Source organism: Euprymna scolopes, chromosome 16 (assembly GCF_053919585.1).
Source record: "Euprymna scolopes isolate OS-2025 chromosome 16, ASM5391958v1, whole genome shotgun sequence".
NCBI lineage: Eukaryota > Metazoa > Mollusca > Cephalopoda > Sepiida > Sepiolidae > Euprymna > Euprymna scolopes.
In genome coordinates this window covers 136548509-136565309 of record NC_136497.1, presented here as the reverse complement: position 1 = coordinate 136565309, position 16801 = coordinate 136548509, and the positions used below count along the sequence as shown (strand labels likewise).

The 16801-nt window shown below is 36.6% G+C and overlaps 1 protein-coding gene across 2 annotated transcripts in view; it reads right to left on the bottom strand.

Moving 5' to 3' along the window:
- The window catches only part of LOC145296118 (eukaryotic translation initiation factor 4E-like), a 102691-nt gene that overhangs the window by 25633 nt on the left and 60257 nt on the right, over nt 1–16801 (bottom strand). For both annotated transcript variants that reach the window (XM_080142264.1, XM_080142265.1), the window contains exon 2: nt 1328–1524. In XM_080142264.1, the coding sequence (XP_079998390.1) occupies nt 1328–1524 (197 nt within the window). The remainder of the gene's footprint in view (nt 1–1327; nt 1525–16801) is intronic.

Below are 16801 nucleotides of genomic sequence, written 5' to 3'. Positions count from 1 at the left end.
ATTTTTAATTAAGGAATCATGTTTGAAAAGAAAAAACTCAAAACACAAACCCTAAAATCCTTTTGTTTCTGAATTTTTGAGATGAAAATTGATAATTCATATTATTTGAATTATTCGGACTCCTGCTCTCATCTTTGTCAAACCTCCTGAATCTGTACAAAATTTTCAGTGTAGCACTTATTTAATGCCCTCGTTCCGTTTGAAATTCCGTGTAGATTCCCTGAGTTACATTGAGCGAAACGTGAATAACACCAAATGAGAACAGTAGTCTGAACAATCAAAATAATCCAGATTACTAATCCTCATCTCAAAAATTCATTCGAAAATAATATAAGGAAATTATGGTTTAGAATTATGGAAAAAGTCCCAAAAGATGTTCAAATTCAAGCTGAGCATGGCAAATTGCAAATCTCATTCAAAGATATTTAAGCATTGAATTTTAAATGTGCAAGTTGAGACGAAAAACAACTATGAAAGCCAGTAATTGCTGAGAATGCAGTTAGGGTTAGGGTTAAATGCAGTTAGGAGATTCTGAGTTTCTATTCAGTCACAGTTACCACCTGACGAAGGCTGAAGAAATAGTTGGCCGAAACAACTAAAAGACGAAGATAAGAGTCCACAATAAATAAATGAATAATACTCATCTCAATAAACATTACAAATAAATAATATATTCGGTACAGACCCGACCATGGAAGATCAGATAAATAAACGTGGATTTATAAGACCAAAAAAATCCAACCTTGATCGGCCTTTGGGGCCTGTGGTGCAGTGGATAGTTGAATCTCTACGGTTCCAGGTGAGCATTGTCTGAAGATAGCGGTTTCAATCCTAAAAGCCGGTCAGAGGCTTAATTGGCCAAAAAACGTGGTGAGACAAAAACAACTACGGAAGACAGTAATTGCTGAGAATGCAGTTAGGAGATTCAGAATTCCTACCCCGTTGCGATAACCACCTGATGAAGGCCAAAGGAATAGTTGGTCGAAACGTTGTGAAACAACTAAAAGATAATAGTTCGCAATAAATCAATGAATAAAATAGAACTACTTTATCAATTTGTGATTTTTGGAATATGATCTTTTTGTAATTTTTTTTTTTTTTTTTTAATATAGGGGGAATTCTGAACAAGCACGCATTTTTTATTGATTTAAATGTGTGCAATGTATCAATTTTTCTGGGAAAATTGAATATCTGAGTGACTGGGAGCTGACATTCTTTTTATATTTCAAGAGATTGTCAGAGACGCAGAAGAGGAACAATTTTTTTTTCACATAAAAATAACTTTGTAAAACTGAGAATGATTAACCAAGAATGTCAAAATACTTACGACCAAAAATCTTCCACGGTATCAAATGTTGTAACTAATTTAAGATTTGAAGCCCAATTTTTCGCTTTGTCATTTTTAAAGAACCAAAGTGCCCACTTAAATTGCAGTGGGTGTTTAATGAGAGCATCGGGACTGATAGTATCGCAGGATTCAGAATTCTCATCAGCCGAATCGGGATCTGGACTGGGTCGGGTTTCCTGGAAAGAAAGAAAACAAAATGAAACGATACATTAGAGGAAAAACATTCTCAGAAAAGGTAAAAAGCTTTTTTTTGTAAATAAAAAATAAAAACACTTTGTTCACATTATCACACTACAGTCAACCTGCTGAAAAAGAGAAGAAAGTAGGTTTAGTGAGATAGACGACAAAAAAAAAAAAAAAAAAAAAACGATATTGTTGGTTAGGGTGTGACAAATGATAGAGCCAAACAATGAATAGCGATGTATTTAATTTTTATGACGATTAACAAAATTGGGAACAGTTTTGGTACTTGTACAGTTTAATCAGACATTAAAAAAATGAAAATATCGAAAAAAGGTTATATTGTACATATCTGTTATAGAACAAAGTTCTCCCCCCCAAAAAAAAATTCACTTGATTTCATCAAGTAGTTTTTTTTTTTTTTTTACAGCAAAAAAACAATTTATGATACCGAGCAAAAGGTTTGATTTTTAGGAAGAAAAGCTAGTAATAAAGATGGGGAGGGAGTGTTGGCGTTTTACATGGAGTTATCTCCCCGTAGCGTGTTAAAAATTTTCACAATGGCTGACGCGCTCTCATAAAAACGTGTTTTTCTGCTGTAACGCGATCAAATTACATTAAATTTTTTTCCCTGAGATGTTCAGTCCAAAATGGATACGTACAATATAACCTTTTTTTTTCCTCGATATTTTCATTTTTTAATGTCTTCATTAAACTGTACAAGTGCCACAGTTTTTGGCAATGATCGACCGCCAATAGAGCTGGTAAGATTTTTAGGACAGTCAGAGTTGAGTTAGACGTTTATGGCAGTTCAGGGTTGGAGACAGATTGTGGTTTGGAAAAAAAGAAAGCCTTATAAGATCTAGATGAACTGACAACAAACAAACCCAGCCATGACAGGACGTAGATATGGACCTTAGCATGTAGAGAGCAGTTTCACATGTAGTGTCGCTGTCTGTTTTTCTTATTTTATTTTTCTGACTGTCAACAAGGCAACAATATGGCCAGAACTAGAATGATGGAAGATGAAAAATAAAGCCACGGCATACAATGTTAGCATGGTGAACTACTGATAGTGTGTGTGTGTGGGGGTGGGGTCATGTGCTGAACACTCATCTTGCTGTCATGGACATAGATGTGGGAAATCGATCGCTAAAAACGTGTAATCAAAGAAAAAAAAAAAAAAAAAAAAAAAACTTTTCATCAAACAGTTACCATACACGAAATGCCAGGTTCCTTCTGATTTGGATTCAATAACGCTCTTGCATATATGAAAGTCGTTGTAAAAGTAAAGGCCGACTTATTTTTTTCAACTCAAAAGCTAAAATGAAAAGCTACAAAGACAGGAGTGGTATCATTAAAGCAAGCAACCTTTTATGCTCCACAATTTATTTTTCTACATTATTTTAAATGCACTTCTGCAGTCTCTTTTGATGCTGTAATTGTAAAAGTCTGGATTGCACTTTGCAGGGCTCTACATTGTGAGTGAAACAGTTGCATTTGCTAGTGAGTTTTCAAAGTGGCGACTAGAAATAATCAAATGCTTATCTTTTAGCGATTGCATTTCTTTTACTGACCAACTTCCAAAGCTAACAATGTGTAAACGTATCAACTTTTTTTTTTTTTTTTTTAATAAAATGAAGTAAAATTATTTAAACAATAAAAGTTTAATAGAATATACTCTCTTCTTAAAGGCGGCTTAAAAAAACATCTAAAGAAATCAGAATGTTTATACCCTCAAGTATCAATATAAAATTTGTTGTATATTTAGAATTACACTTATTTTAAAATATAGAGAAAAATTTTTATGATGTACATACTAGTCACAGAATGAAAATGTCATATTCTAAAAATCATGTAGATTTGGCTAATAAACCAAAATATTTAGTTGTCAAAGGTCAACTAAAGATAAATTTGTACATGGAGCCCTGCTTTGTCACTCACATCTCTTGGCACTCTGAAACCGACAAGCACAATCTAACCATGCTAACATCAATTGAATCAACTTCAAAAACGTTCAACAGGCGTCGGTGAATGTTGATCAGTTCAATTTTTTCTGCATGGAAGAATTAAATGACCAATCTCTGCTTCTGACACATGTCCATAAGGGTTGCTTTCTTAAGAGTCTTAGACTGCCAATATCTGTAAGAGAGATGAAACTTTCTAGGCCATGAATGCGTAAGTTCAGTCATCATAACAATGCAATTTGTAATCCCTTCTGATCCATTCAAGTGGAAAAAAAAAAAAAAAAAAAAAAAAAAAAGTAGGCATTACTTTTGAAACGACACTCTTAACTTACTTGACGAACACAAAATTTTTTTTGTTGAGTTAAATAAATTTATTTCATTTTTAATTCCGCTCTCAAGTCATGATGGTGTATATACTGGGAATAAGTCCCTTCTGATTAATACTTATTGTAAATTTTAGTTCAATTTTAAAACTTTACATAAATGATATTTACTTTGAAATGCTTTTATTTTTATTAAAATACTAGCCGGGGGGGGGGGGCGTTGCACGGGTGTTTGGAGGTGTAATTAAAAAAAAAAAAAAAAAAAGTTTTGGTAGGTAGTTAGGCTCGAACCCAAACCCTTGAGGTTAACAGGCTGATGACTTCCCACCACACTACGATGGCAGGGATGTGAGAATGTGTGAAATAAAATCCTTAAAAAGTCCGTATCTAATGAGGTCAAACATCACGCCACAGTGAATGAAAAGTGGCAGGTGCATGCGGAATTTAATTCCGCACTTAATTTTACTGCGGGATAGTTCTTTTGGGTTTGTTTTTTTACCCAACTTGGTCTAGTTTTGTTTCCCCAACACGGAGAAAACCAGCTCCCCTCTATTACGGGAGTGTGTCCAAATGAAAGCAATAGTCCGATATGATGGTGAAAAACTGACACTGACCAAACGTTGATTGCTTTCTGGACATTCCCGACCCGTAGCCGGGAAACTGCTGATACAATTCAGTTTCGCTTTTTTATACTGAAAAGCGAAACAAAAGACGCGGTGATCAAAAAAAAATCTCAAAATTAGGGTGTAAAAATCGGGCAAATTAAAGATAGACGCGACCCCCGTTCGTAACTCGTATATATTATGATTTAGACAGTATATAAAAAGTTTTAAGCAGTGACCCAACCGAGCATCCCTCCGAAAAAAGGCTTTGGAAGACATACACAAAAAGCGAACACACACACACACACACACTTTCGCTTGAATATATATATAGATGTTAGAATCAAAATAGTCTTTAATATATTTTTTTTCACATGTAAAAAAAAAAAAAAAAAAAAAAATTATCAAAGTAAACAAAATTTTTTTAATTATAAATGAAACCATTGCAAATAAGGATGCTGGGTTGCCATTTCTGTTTGTATGAATATATGTATGCCTGCCTAAAACTTTCGACAGAGGCGATGGATTTTCACGAGATCAGTATTGTTTTGAAGCCCGACCCTTCGAACGACAAATATAAAAAAATTGGCTAAAAATAATTCCTTCACCCTCAACTGAACACTTTTCTACAGGGAGGGGAGGGGAGGGGTCGCTTTTTTCGTGATATTTTCAGTTGACTAGCCTTAATTTAAACCATTGCCATTTCCGCTTTGGCAATAGACGCAATGACAAAGACGTCACATTTTCTCCCTACATTCTCTTCCTCAAAAGTTTTTGCGAGACATACATACACACATTTTGCCTTTTATATATTAGACTAGCGGGGGTGCCCAGCATTGCCCGGGTGTTTGGTTTTGGTAGACTCGAAACCGAAGCCTCAAGGCGAAGTCGGAAAAGAAAACGTGACATGTTACCGCTTTGCTAAGAGGGCAGAGTAAGTGAGAATCGTTCAAATTAAATGATTAAAAAACGCAGGTGCTTAAATGAACGTCTCGGTTTTCTAGGTCAAACATCACGACATAGGGGAATGAAATCACGCAGTTAATTCTCAGTTAAGCTTGAAGCTTTCTGCATATTTGTTGGAGAAAACCAGCTCCTACAAAAAGGCGAGTGTCCAAATGAATAGCAATTGTCTGATATGACAGGTTTTCCCCAGATTGATCTAAGCTTTTCTGGACATCCCTGGCACGAGTGCCAGGTAGATGCATTTGCTCCGGAATCAGTTTCACTTTTTTTTATACGGAAAAGCCAAACACGCGAGAGGAAGAAATAGTGCGAATTTTGTAAAATAAAAGTCGCTCAAATAAAAGATAGAGACAACCTCCTTTTGTAAATTTGAGATATTATCATCTAGGGAGTATATAAAAAGTTCTAAGAATTAGTACCCCCTCCCCGTCTTTGCTGGACATACAAAAAAAAAAGTATATACACACATTTTTGCTTATATATATATTTTAGGGAGGGAGGGGGGGGATACCCGGAGTTGCCCGGGTGTTTAGAGGTGTGTGTGGTCGGGTGGGGGTGGGTTGAATCAAAACATAAGAATAAGCGAAGTAAATATTTTTAAATATTAAAATGTTAAAACTTAAAAAAAAAAAAAAAAAAAGAACATCTCACACGATTCAAACCCAAAACCATTAGATAATGAGGCTGCGCTCTAAGCAACTGAGCTAAGATGACGTCGATGAAATTGTGTCGGGTTTTTTAATATTTAAAGTAAATCATGTTCCGACGTCGTATGACGCATGCGTAGAAGCGAACTTGTCATGAGAGGACGGTTTTTGTTGACCCCTCCCTATAGAAAATTGATGAGTTTTAGGGTGAAGAAAATGTTTTTGGCCAATTTTTCAATATTTGTCAGGCGGAAGTTGGAAGTTTAAAATGATACCGATCTCGTGAAAATCGATGACCCGTGTCGAAAGTTTTTGCGAGACATAACATTTTCGCTTTTATATATATATATATATATATATATATATATATATATATATATATATATATATATATATACTAGCAAGGGGTACCTGGCGTTGCCCGGGTGTTTTTTGGTGTGTGTGGTCGGGAAAACGAACATTATAAAACCCTGCTTAGCAGGGGGGGGGGTACCCGGCGTTGCCTGAGTGTTTGGAGGGTGTGGGGGTGTTAATGAAAACCTAAGAATAAGCGAAGTAGAAAAAGAAAACAGAAGAACGAACCCTGGTGGTGGGGGTTGGTAATAAAAAAACAAAAAAAAAAAACAAAAAAAAAACCACTAACGTAAGGCATGTTAAATGTAAAAATCGAAAAAACAAAAACAAAAAAAGAAAACAGAAAAACAAACGTTAAAAAAAGACGTGAAAAATGGCTTGAATAAGCCTGTTTCGATATTAAAATTTAAAAAATCGGTAGTTACCCGGGTGTTTTGGGGTGTGTGGTCGGGGGTGGATAAGCGAAGTGTAAAAAAAAAAAAAAAAAAAAAAACACACAGAAAAACGAACTTTACGTGAAAAATGGCTTAAATAACACTGGTTCAATATTAAAAAAAAAAGAAAAGAAAAAAAAAAGAAAAGAAAAAAAAAAGAAAAGAAAAGAAAAAAAAAAGAAAAGAAAAGAAAAAAAAAAGAAAAGAAAAAAAAAAGACATCTCACACCACGATTCGAACCTAAAACGTTTAGATAACGAACCAACGCGCTAACTAACTAAGCTAACGCGACGTACATGAAATTTAGTCAGTTTTTCAACTATTTAAAGTAAATCAAGTCATGACGTCATCTGATGCATGCGTACAACCTGGCCAGATAGCATTTGAATAACATGTAACCATTCTAGTTAAATTTAAAAAGAATATTTTTTGTATGGGTGCATATGAAGTTACGGTTTTTGGTAGGATTAAAGCAAAGATTTCACCCCCCCCACTCCCGTCCAAAAACAGCACAGAATTTATCTCCCTCAGCTAAAAATATAAAATATCTGGTTATATACTATGTATATACAGCAAACGAATTGCCTGCCCCAAATTCTTAAATTGACAATTTTAATACAAATATTTTTTTAAAGTTTTCTGGTAAACTTTAAACATGCAAATTCTTATGAACTAATTTTCCATGTAAGACCACGATTTCAATTTTTTTTTTTTTTTTTTTAAACTTAGGGGTCCCCGCTTACCAAGGCCCGAAGGCCTCTCGAGGATAAGGATTAATGAATGTAAAGTGGTAGTGAAGTAATCGTTAATGATGTAAATTGAGTCTGAGCAAACCTCATCAGTAGGTGATACAAGGAAACTTTACAGTATTCTTCGTTTGACCACCAAATTTTTGGGGAACAGCAGCAGAATAATTTTTAATCCACAAGGTGAACCAATCAGAAACTTTGATGAATGCCTGCAATGCTGGAGTGATCACTTCGCCTCACTGCTTAACCACCCCAGATCACTGCTGTCTCTTCTGATGCTTACGACTACAACGAATTAAGTCCTGAACATCAGAAAAAAAAAACAAACTGAAAAACAATAAAGCGGCCAGTGAAGATGGTTTTCCATCTAAAATCTACAAACATGCTTCCAAAGTCCTGGTCCCAATTTTACAATTATCGCCCACGTTTGTGAAACCGAAAACCTTCAAAATTGGAGCGATGCTGTCCTGCTTCCTATCTTCAAAAAAGGCGATAAATGTGTCTGCAGTAATTATCGCGGCATCAGTTCAGAAATCTTTGCCACCATCTTATTAAAGTGGTTTCAACAACAAAGAGACATGTACGAGACCCAATGCAGATTCCACCCAGGCCGTGGCTGTATTGACCAAATATTTACTTTAAGAGTGCTTGAACCGTGTTGGAGTTACCAGCAGAAAAACATTGTTTGCTTCATTGACTTTACTGCCGCTTTCGAATCTTGATAATGGAGCCCTTTGGAAGGTCATGAATGCTGATGGCAAACCCACAAAAACTGCTCAACCTTATTAAGGCTTATTACAACTCCACCCGCAAAATATAACATCCATTGGATCACGTCCAAGGCCTTGACCAATTTTCCCGACATAACAGTTGATACCAGTTTCTGTTTCTCAGACCTTGACTATGTCGATGATATCGCCATTCTGGGTGAAAGCTTTGCTGACATACAATCATAAACTAGATGCAATCTTACGCATCAATGATTGGCATGAAGATTAACGCCAATAAGACTAAGCTTCTGACTACTGGTTTCCCTCCAACTGAAAGACAGTTTTCCTTGATACAGAAACCCTTGAAGAGGTCAATCAGTTTAAATACCTTAGATCCATCATCACCGCGACAGGCCAACATTAAGATATCCACAACCGCATCAGCAATGCTCATCTCACCTGTCGACTGCGATCGCGGTTCTGGTCCCAGAAGCTCAACACAAATATCAGGATCTACCAAGCCTCAGCCCACAATATTCTGCTTTATGGCTGCAAAACCTGGCCTATGCATGCAAGTGACCTTCGCAAGATGGAGGTATTTGACCATCACTGCCTACATCGCATATCTTCAACAATCCATCCTTACCATGCACTTCGCTGAAACCTAAGTGACCTAATTCGTGAAGCCATTGACCCAGCAGCAGCACCACCCAACCACCAAACTGGAAAAAATGCAGTGGTGGCCAACTCAAGGCCCGGCTCAGGACAGTGAAACAGAATACTGAAATGATCCTTGGCCTCTGCCTCTACAGGCTCCACCGATGGAATCACAAATGGCTTACACTTGTAGTGGAAACAGTCTCTGACCACCGCGCCTGGTTGGCTGTTACACAGTGAATTTGTTGGATGGAACCGGCCCAACCGATCTAGGGTGAGCGCCCCATCAACCAACCATTTATGAGGACGACTTAACAGTAAATTGTTTACATTAGACTTGAAGGCTACCATGTTGTATTCAACCAGGAAATTTGCCAGCAGAACAGTGTTCAAAATGCAGGCAATTCTGGGAAAGAAGCTTTATTCATGTAATCTGCATTTACATTTAGGCACAGATAGAGAATGGGGAAAATCACAGTGGTTTTAGCTAGTCGAGTCTTTTTTTTTTTGCGAAAGTTTAGCAAGGGAGGACCATAGATTGGAGTTCAGACAAGCACTTCCCATGAAAATAGCGATAGAACAGAGAAACTCGCAACAGCTCTTCTGTGGAAGAGATTGCAGGAAAGTGCACAGATAACATTATGAAATTATGTAAGAAAAGACGCAAATATTTGGGAGCAAACATCTATATATATAAAAGGCAAATGCGGTGCGCACATTTTTGTATGTCCAAGGCTTTTTTTGCCGGGCTTCTCGGGGCGGGGGTGGGGGTTACTAGGTCTTAGAGCTGTTTATATATCCCCTAGATCATTGTATGATTTACGAACGCGCGTCGCGTCTAGATTTATTTTCGCTGACTTATAAAATTCTTGCTATTTCGGGTTCTCACATGTTCGTTCAGCTTCCTCGTATAAAAGCAAAACTGATCTGAAGCGAAGGTGCGGCTCCCGGTACGAAGGCCGAGAACATCCAGAAAGCAATGGGCGTTCGATCAATGGGGGGGGGGGGGGGGGGGGGCTCCTTATATCAGACAATTGCTATTCATATGGATACTCTCCTCTTTATCGGGAGCTGGTTTCCCCCCCAACATTTGAGCGAAACAAAACCAAATTAACTACCCTGCAGACTTCTAATCGCGCCCCTGTCAATTTAACTTTTTCATCGTTAAATTTGAACAGTTTAGTTACTCTCCTTTCACGGCCGAGTGGTAAGTTGTCAGGTTTTTTTTTTCACAATTTCTTTTCCACCTTCGCTCCTACCAACTTACCAAAACCTTTTTTTAACCCCCCCCCCAACACACACCTACAAACACCCGGGCAATGCTGGGTACCCCCGCTAGTCTATAATATAAATCTCACCTGTATGTATGTATGTATGCATGTATGTCTGCCTAAAACTTTCGACAGGCTATGAATTTTCATGAGATCAGTATTATTTTGAAGCTCGATGTCTCGGACGACAAATATCGAAAAATTGGCCAAAAGCATTAATTCCTTCACCCTCAATTGGGCAGTTTTCTACAAGTTATTGTATCGGTTGGATTGACGTTGCCTAATTTTAACGTTCTGAACTTCCGGTTGTGTCATGTAGTGGTAATACGTCAGATTTTCTTTCACTTTCTATTCCTCCTTCGCATCACAGGTTCGAGCCTACCTGCTACCACTTTTTTTTTTCTTTCTTTCAGAATTGATCTATTCTCTGCTTCCTTTGTACCAGCTCATTTGACGAATTGATCTAGTGGTTCTCTTCAATTCACTTTTAATACCTCATTGTAATTCAGCTTCTTTCTAAGAATTGAAAGGTTGCGGAACTCTTCCTGCCGTTTTCCTCCTACCTACATCCTAGGAATCTCCTATCTTTGTGATAATCGTTCATTCTTGTTAGCTCTTGATATCAGGTGGCTTCACACCTTATCACAAATGATTAAAAAAAAAAAAAAAAAAAAAAAAAAAAAAAAAAAAAACACAGCTCAATGTATACTGCCACAAAGATGTTACTTCAGATGAGTTTCAACAAACCATCAAGCCGAATTTCCAATCAGAGCTGATTGAGACATTCTGAACCATAAAACAAAGAGATTAGATCTTTGACCAAACAATTGAAATTGCTGAAAAAGCAAATCAAAAGCCTATTGAAACAATCTCATCACTACGCCATAAAGTTACCTGTTTTGCTGGTGTTGTTTTGAATACATTTTGGAGGAATGCTGCAGGTGTTAAGAATTCCTGTTAACTTCACAGCCTATGCCATTCAAACACAAAAAAACAGGCTGGAGTACTTACTCAGCCAACGACAGTTATAGCTGCGAATCCTATAGAGATGTGAGCTCAGGAGCAGCTCACTATCCTGTTTCACTATTCTGAGTCAAGTTTCCAGTTGACTTCCGTATCATTCTTTCTAACCCTGAGGAGAATTTAGTTCAATGACGTCTCAAGGAGAGGTTGCCGCAGAGAGGATATGTTGCAGGAAGGACGAACAACGGCATTTGAGATGAATCGTTGCTAACAAACATGAAGGATGCGACACAAACCGTAGTGATCGAACACCTGAAGCTTTTGTAGGTCATCTGCTTTCATCGGCCAGGTTTCACAGTTGTACAATGGCATAATATAGACTAGAGCTTAATATATGATATATACAGGCTGGAGTGCTAACCAAACCATCTGGAATCAGAATGACAAGCCAATCAATCTCAGTAAACACTTCACCACATCAATCTCCTAAACTATGACCAATAGCACCTATCAACTCATGAGTCAGGTTTTGAGTTGGCCACTGCAATATTTCCTCCAGCCTGGTGATGGAGTTGGACCAATAACTTCATGGATGAAGTCACTAAAGCTGTATGTGAAGATAAACATCCCTATTGAATTCTTCAAGCACAATGTAAATATGTCATGCATTATGTTGAATAACTAATAACTTTAACATTTAATAAGTTTTTTTTTGTTTTTCAGAATTTTGCAGATAACTCATCGACAACTGATCATGGAAAAATTCAGCACTGAGCAAAGAATCAAAATTATTGAGCTTTATTTAAAGAATCGTTCCATAATCTTGGCTCAAAGAGCCTATCATCAGCATTATAATGTCAGACAAGCTCTCAATCAGAGGACAATTGATCGTCTTGTGAAACGGTTTTGGCAGCATGGCTCAGTCACTGATCTTCCACAAACTGGCAGATCATGTTCAATACGTACAGCTGAAAATGTAGCACTTGTAGAGGACAGCATTGCTAAAACACAGACACTTAAACTCAAAGACGTGCCACTCAGATTGGGATGCCCAAAAGTCACTTCAAAGATATCCCAGGGAATTGAACCCATTTCCACACACAATTCAAATGGGACAGGCATTACAACCCAGATTTGCAGTCTAGTTTAGCTCATGCTGTTTACATTCAGCAATTAGCCAGAGAACAAAATCAGTTCATCCATAAACTGATGAGTGACGAAACCCATTTTCATCTGAATGGAATTATGAATAAGCAGAACTGCCGAATATGGGCAATGAAAAACAAAAACGTTCATCAGCATGAATCCAATAAAATGTACCGTATGGTGTGGTGTTACCTCGGAAAGAGTGATAGGTCCTTATTTCTTCGAAGACGAAGAAAGTGTTGTGGTGACAATAACTGCACAGCATTATCAACAAATGATTAAAAATTACTTTAGGTCAGCTATTCAGGACAACTCGGAAATGTGGTTCCAACAGGATGGCGAGACTGCCCACACTGCTCGTCAAAGTATGGCGCTCCTAAGGGGATTGTTTGGCGAGTGTTTAATTAGCAGATTTTCTGATTTTAACAGGCCTTCACGTTCACCTGATTTGACAGCCCCAGACTTTTTCCTTTAGGATTCAGGAACTTTAAAACACTAGACATGAATTCCAAAAACTAGAGCAAGCCTTTGTGAAGCCGAAAATGGTGGCCATTTAAAGGATATAATTTTAAAAACTAGTGTAAAAAAAATTTACAAGGTAAATGTATTATTTATAAGTAAACAGTAAATTACTTTAAATGTTGAAGCTTTTATCACCTAAACAAACCAATGCAAGAGTTTTGCATCACCTTAGGACCCACCATCCATCACATCATTAACTGAGTCTGATAGATTGAAATACTTCTAAGACTGGAGCAGTGCACACTGGTACCTTTCTTTAAAGTGATGAATGCTGCTGTAGCAACTACTTTTATATCAAACCGATTGAAATGTCTGCTAAAATATTAGCTCTGATTCCTCTCAGACGATTCCAAACAAAACCCAACTCCAGAACGAGGCCAAACCAATGCAGTTTTCCTCCGAACTGTGAATACATCGATCAAATCTTCACTAGCACTAAACATTTTTGGTGTTTCCGGTAATGGACAGTCATCAGTTTTGTTGATTTCACATACATTTGACTGCGACACCAACTTGAAAGCTTATGCAAGCATCTTGAAGCATAATATTGGTCAACACAATCCCACATATGCATGTACAGTGAGGTTTTGAAACCCATCAAAATATAATATGACTTTCAGTAAGGATGTAATCTTTTGCTTGTACTTTTTAATTACGCTATTAACGGAGTCACTCCAAATATCCTAAGGGTTTTCCAGTCTGATTGTTGGATGCATCTTTACTGTCAACAATTTATCCTATGCAGATAACGCCTCATGAATGGGTAAAACATTTGCTATGTTCAGTCTCCGCTAGTTTGATCACGTCGCAATCCAGGAAAGTTCACCCACAAAGCAATAGCTCCACACCCCAGAGGCCAACTAAAGACGTGGTTACTCACCAAAGTCAACGTTGAACCAAGCCCTGGTCCATGGTGGATGCCATTGGTTCCAGGATTGACATATCTTAGTCTCTATGAACCGTCATGTAATTTGTGTTCATCTGTGAGTTGGCTCAGCCTGTCTTGGATGAATGTTGGCTTAAGTAGTCTGTCCAGTTTGCTTTTAATGAACTACATGTCGCATCACAGATTGGAATGAAAATAAATGCCGGGGGCGGTCATTACCAGTTTTGCCCCAGCAGACAAAACACCTACCATACTCAGCATCTTGGCAGCAGCATCACAGTCAAGGACCAAGATGGAATTGACATTAAAGCATAAATTGACTTTGTACATCATGCCTTCTGCAAACTCAATTCTGGTTAAAATCTGAGATAAAGCAGCTACTAAGCACTGGTGCAAACAATTCTCCTGTATTGCAGCAAGTTCTGGCCAATGAGAATGAAAGACATTAAGCGATTGGAAACTTTCAATCACTACTATTTGCATAGCACCCTTTGTGTGTCAGATAGCAACATTCCCTTTCAAACAACACAGTATGTTTTTGCTGCAAAATTAACGTCGTCTGATAAGTAATCCATACAAGACGTTTACATTGGTTGGCTCATTCTTTTCGCCGTTAACCAGGAGAATTCATCTGCTCTCCTAGAGGGTTTGTGAAAAAAAAAAAAAAAGGAAAAAAAAGAAATGCTGAACACAGAAAAAACAAACTTCTGTTAAAGCTGAGCCATATTCCAACCTGGACATCCAAATGTAGAGCTCACTACAGGAACAGCAAGTGGATTAGAGATTACCCAATTGTAAATTTGTAATTGTTAAATTTGATCAGTCTTTGTGAGGGATGTAACGACAATGATAGATGGAATCAACTCAACCAACTGAGTGAATGCTGCTTTGTACTGGTTACCTTCTCGCAATCTACCAGTAATTTTATACACGACAGATCATCGAAATTGAACAGTGTTGAGCCTGATCAGTACCAAAATAGGTGACAATTTGGGAATATCAGCTGTTGCATTTGCTATCAGCTTATCTCAACAGTTTCCAATCGCCTTGGATGACTTCTTGCTAATAGAATCAAGTAAGAATGGTTAGAGATTGTGCGACCCTTGCTTCACTATTACATGCACATGTCAAACTGATAATGAGCGACGAAACACATTTTCATCTGAACGGAATTATGAATAAGGAGCATAATCTCTCCAAAATCAACAGAGATTAGATCATTCCCTTATTGATTGCAGCATAATGCTGATTCTGTGCAGTTCTAGGAGGTTCACCCCCCCCCAGACACTGCCTTTTCTCTTTGAGAAGGGGTTAGTTTATAGCTCATTACCTGAGATGTTTGTTGGGAGAATGCCGGCGGGGCTACATAGGTATCTTTTTGCAGGATCTAAATGCCCCATCTCTGGAGCACTGACTTTTCAATCCTACTTTGCAGCCCTGGTGACACATTTCTAATAGTGGAAGACCCCCCCCCCGGATGATCAGCTAGTCATCATCATTATGACAAACATCCACCACCAATTCCACTGCATTTCTTGTGCACCCACTAAAAATACAAAAAGAAATTGAGTTGCAAGTGACTAGTTTTCAACAAAGTGACGGGCAAAAAAAAAAAACTTGTAAAAAATATCTTTAGATATTTGGTTTTAGGAGCACAAACGAACCATAATACTTAGCATCACGAATTAGGATAGTTTAGTGTGAAAACGGGGAAATTTAATTAAATTTCAATTAGTAATATCTCTTGTGTGTGTGTGAAGGGTATTTTGAAAAAATTTGGATGCAAACAATTTTTAAATGCTTCATCTAATTACGGCTGATTTTTATTTACTTCAAAATGACATTTTGAAGATTTTTCAAATCCTGCGTTTTTAGACGTACACTAAAATTTCACGCAGGCCAAAATTTGTGCTTTTTAATTGATTTGTAAAAATTTTTTTCCACCGAATCAAATTTTGCATTTTTAGTTATACATTCAAAATTGGCTTATGGACCAATAAACACAAAATAGCAAATTTTTTCATTAACTTTGAACAGTCATAATTCAGTTGTGAATCGTTCTACCAAAATAAATTTGGTAATTAGGTTTTGCAAAAATGTTAATGTTTTTTTTTTTTCAATATAACAAATAAGTTTAATTTGGGAAACGTAATATTGAACTTTTGTCATTAAACTAATTTGATCCAATAATTAGATTTTAGTCAAAGGAGTAAAGGTTAGACTTCATGGTCATAAACAAATACAACTCTAGGTAATCAGTTTCTCCTCCAACTCGTGTAATTTTATCAAGACAGTGTGCAGTAGTTCAAAAATTAGGTTCTTATCCAGAATTCCCCCTACATTAAAAAATAAAGATAAAAATCTGTATGATGTACACACACCCATGGCAAAAATATCATGCATGAAACTACTGTATTTTATTTTTTAAAGAAAATCAAATTTTGTAATCCAAACAGCAACAATATATTGCAGCACTACCTTGAATACAAGGAAAATAATTCCAAATATTTCAAACCTGCAAAATCTTTGGAAACCATTTTTAATACGGAAACATTAGAAAAACTTTAATCTACTGTAAAATGTTTTTCTTTATAAAAATAAAACTTTATTAAATTTATGTGGGTTTTGGAATGATATTTGTTTCATCATGGCTATGTACATCATAAAGATTTATTTTTGTTTAATATATGGGGAATTCTGGACAATAACTTAAAAAAAAAAAAAAAAAAAAAAAAATGAATATTATGCATAAAAAAATTACATTAGCTGATAGTTCTTGGCAAAATACACATTCCCTCAGATAGTTCAATTAAAAAGTTTGAATGGAGAAAAAATGAAATGAAATTAGTAAAGTATTTTAGTGAATTTTATAAAATTAATTTAAAACAATATTTATGGGGTACTGAAATTGAATAAGAAAATATTAAAACAAACTTTGATTCTTCTTCGTAATAACAGCGAACTCCAAGTTAAAAAATTGAGCTTTCATAAAAATTTTTTTTAAAAAACCTTTGTCAATTTCAAGTAAAAACAATGTTATCTACCAAATCGCCATGTCGCAATTAGTTAAATATTA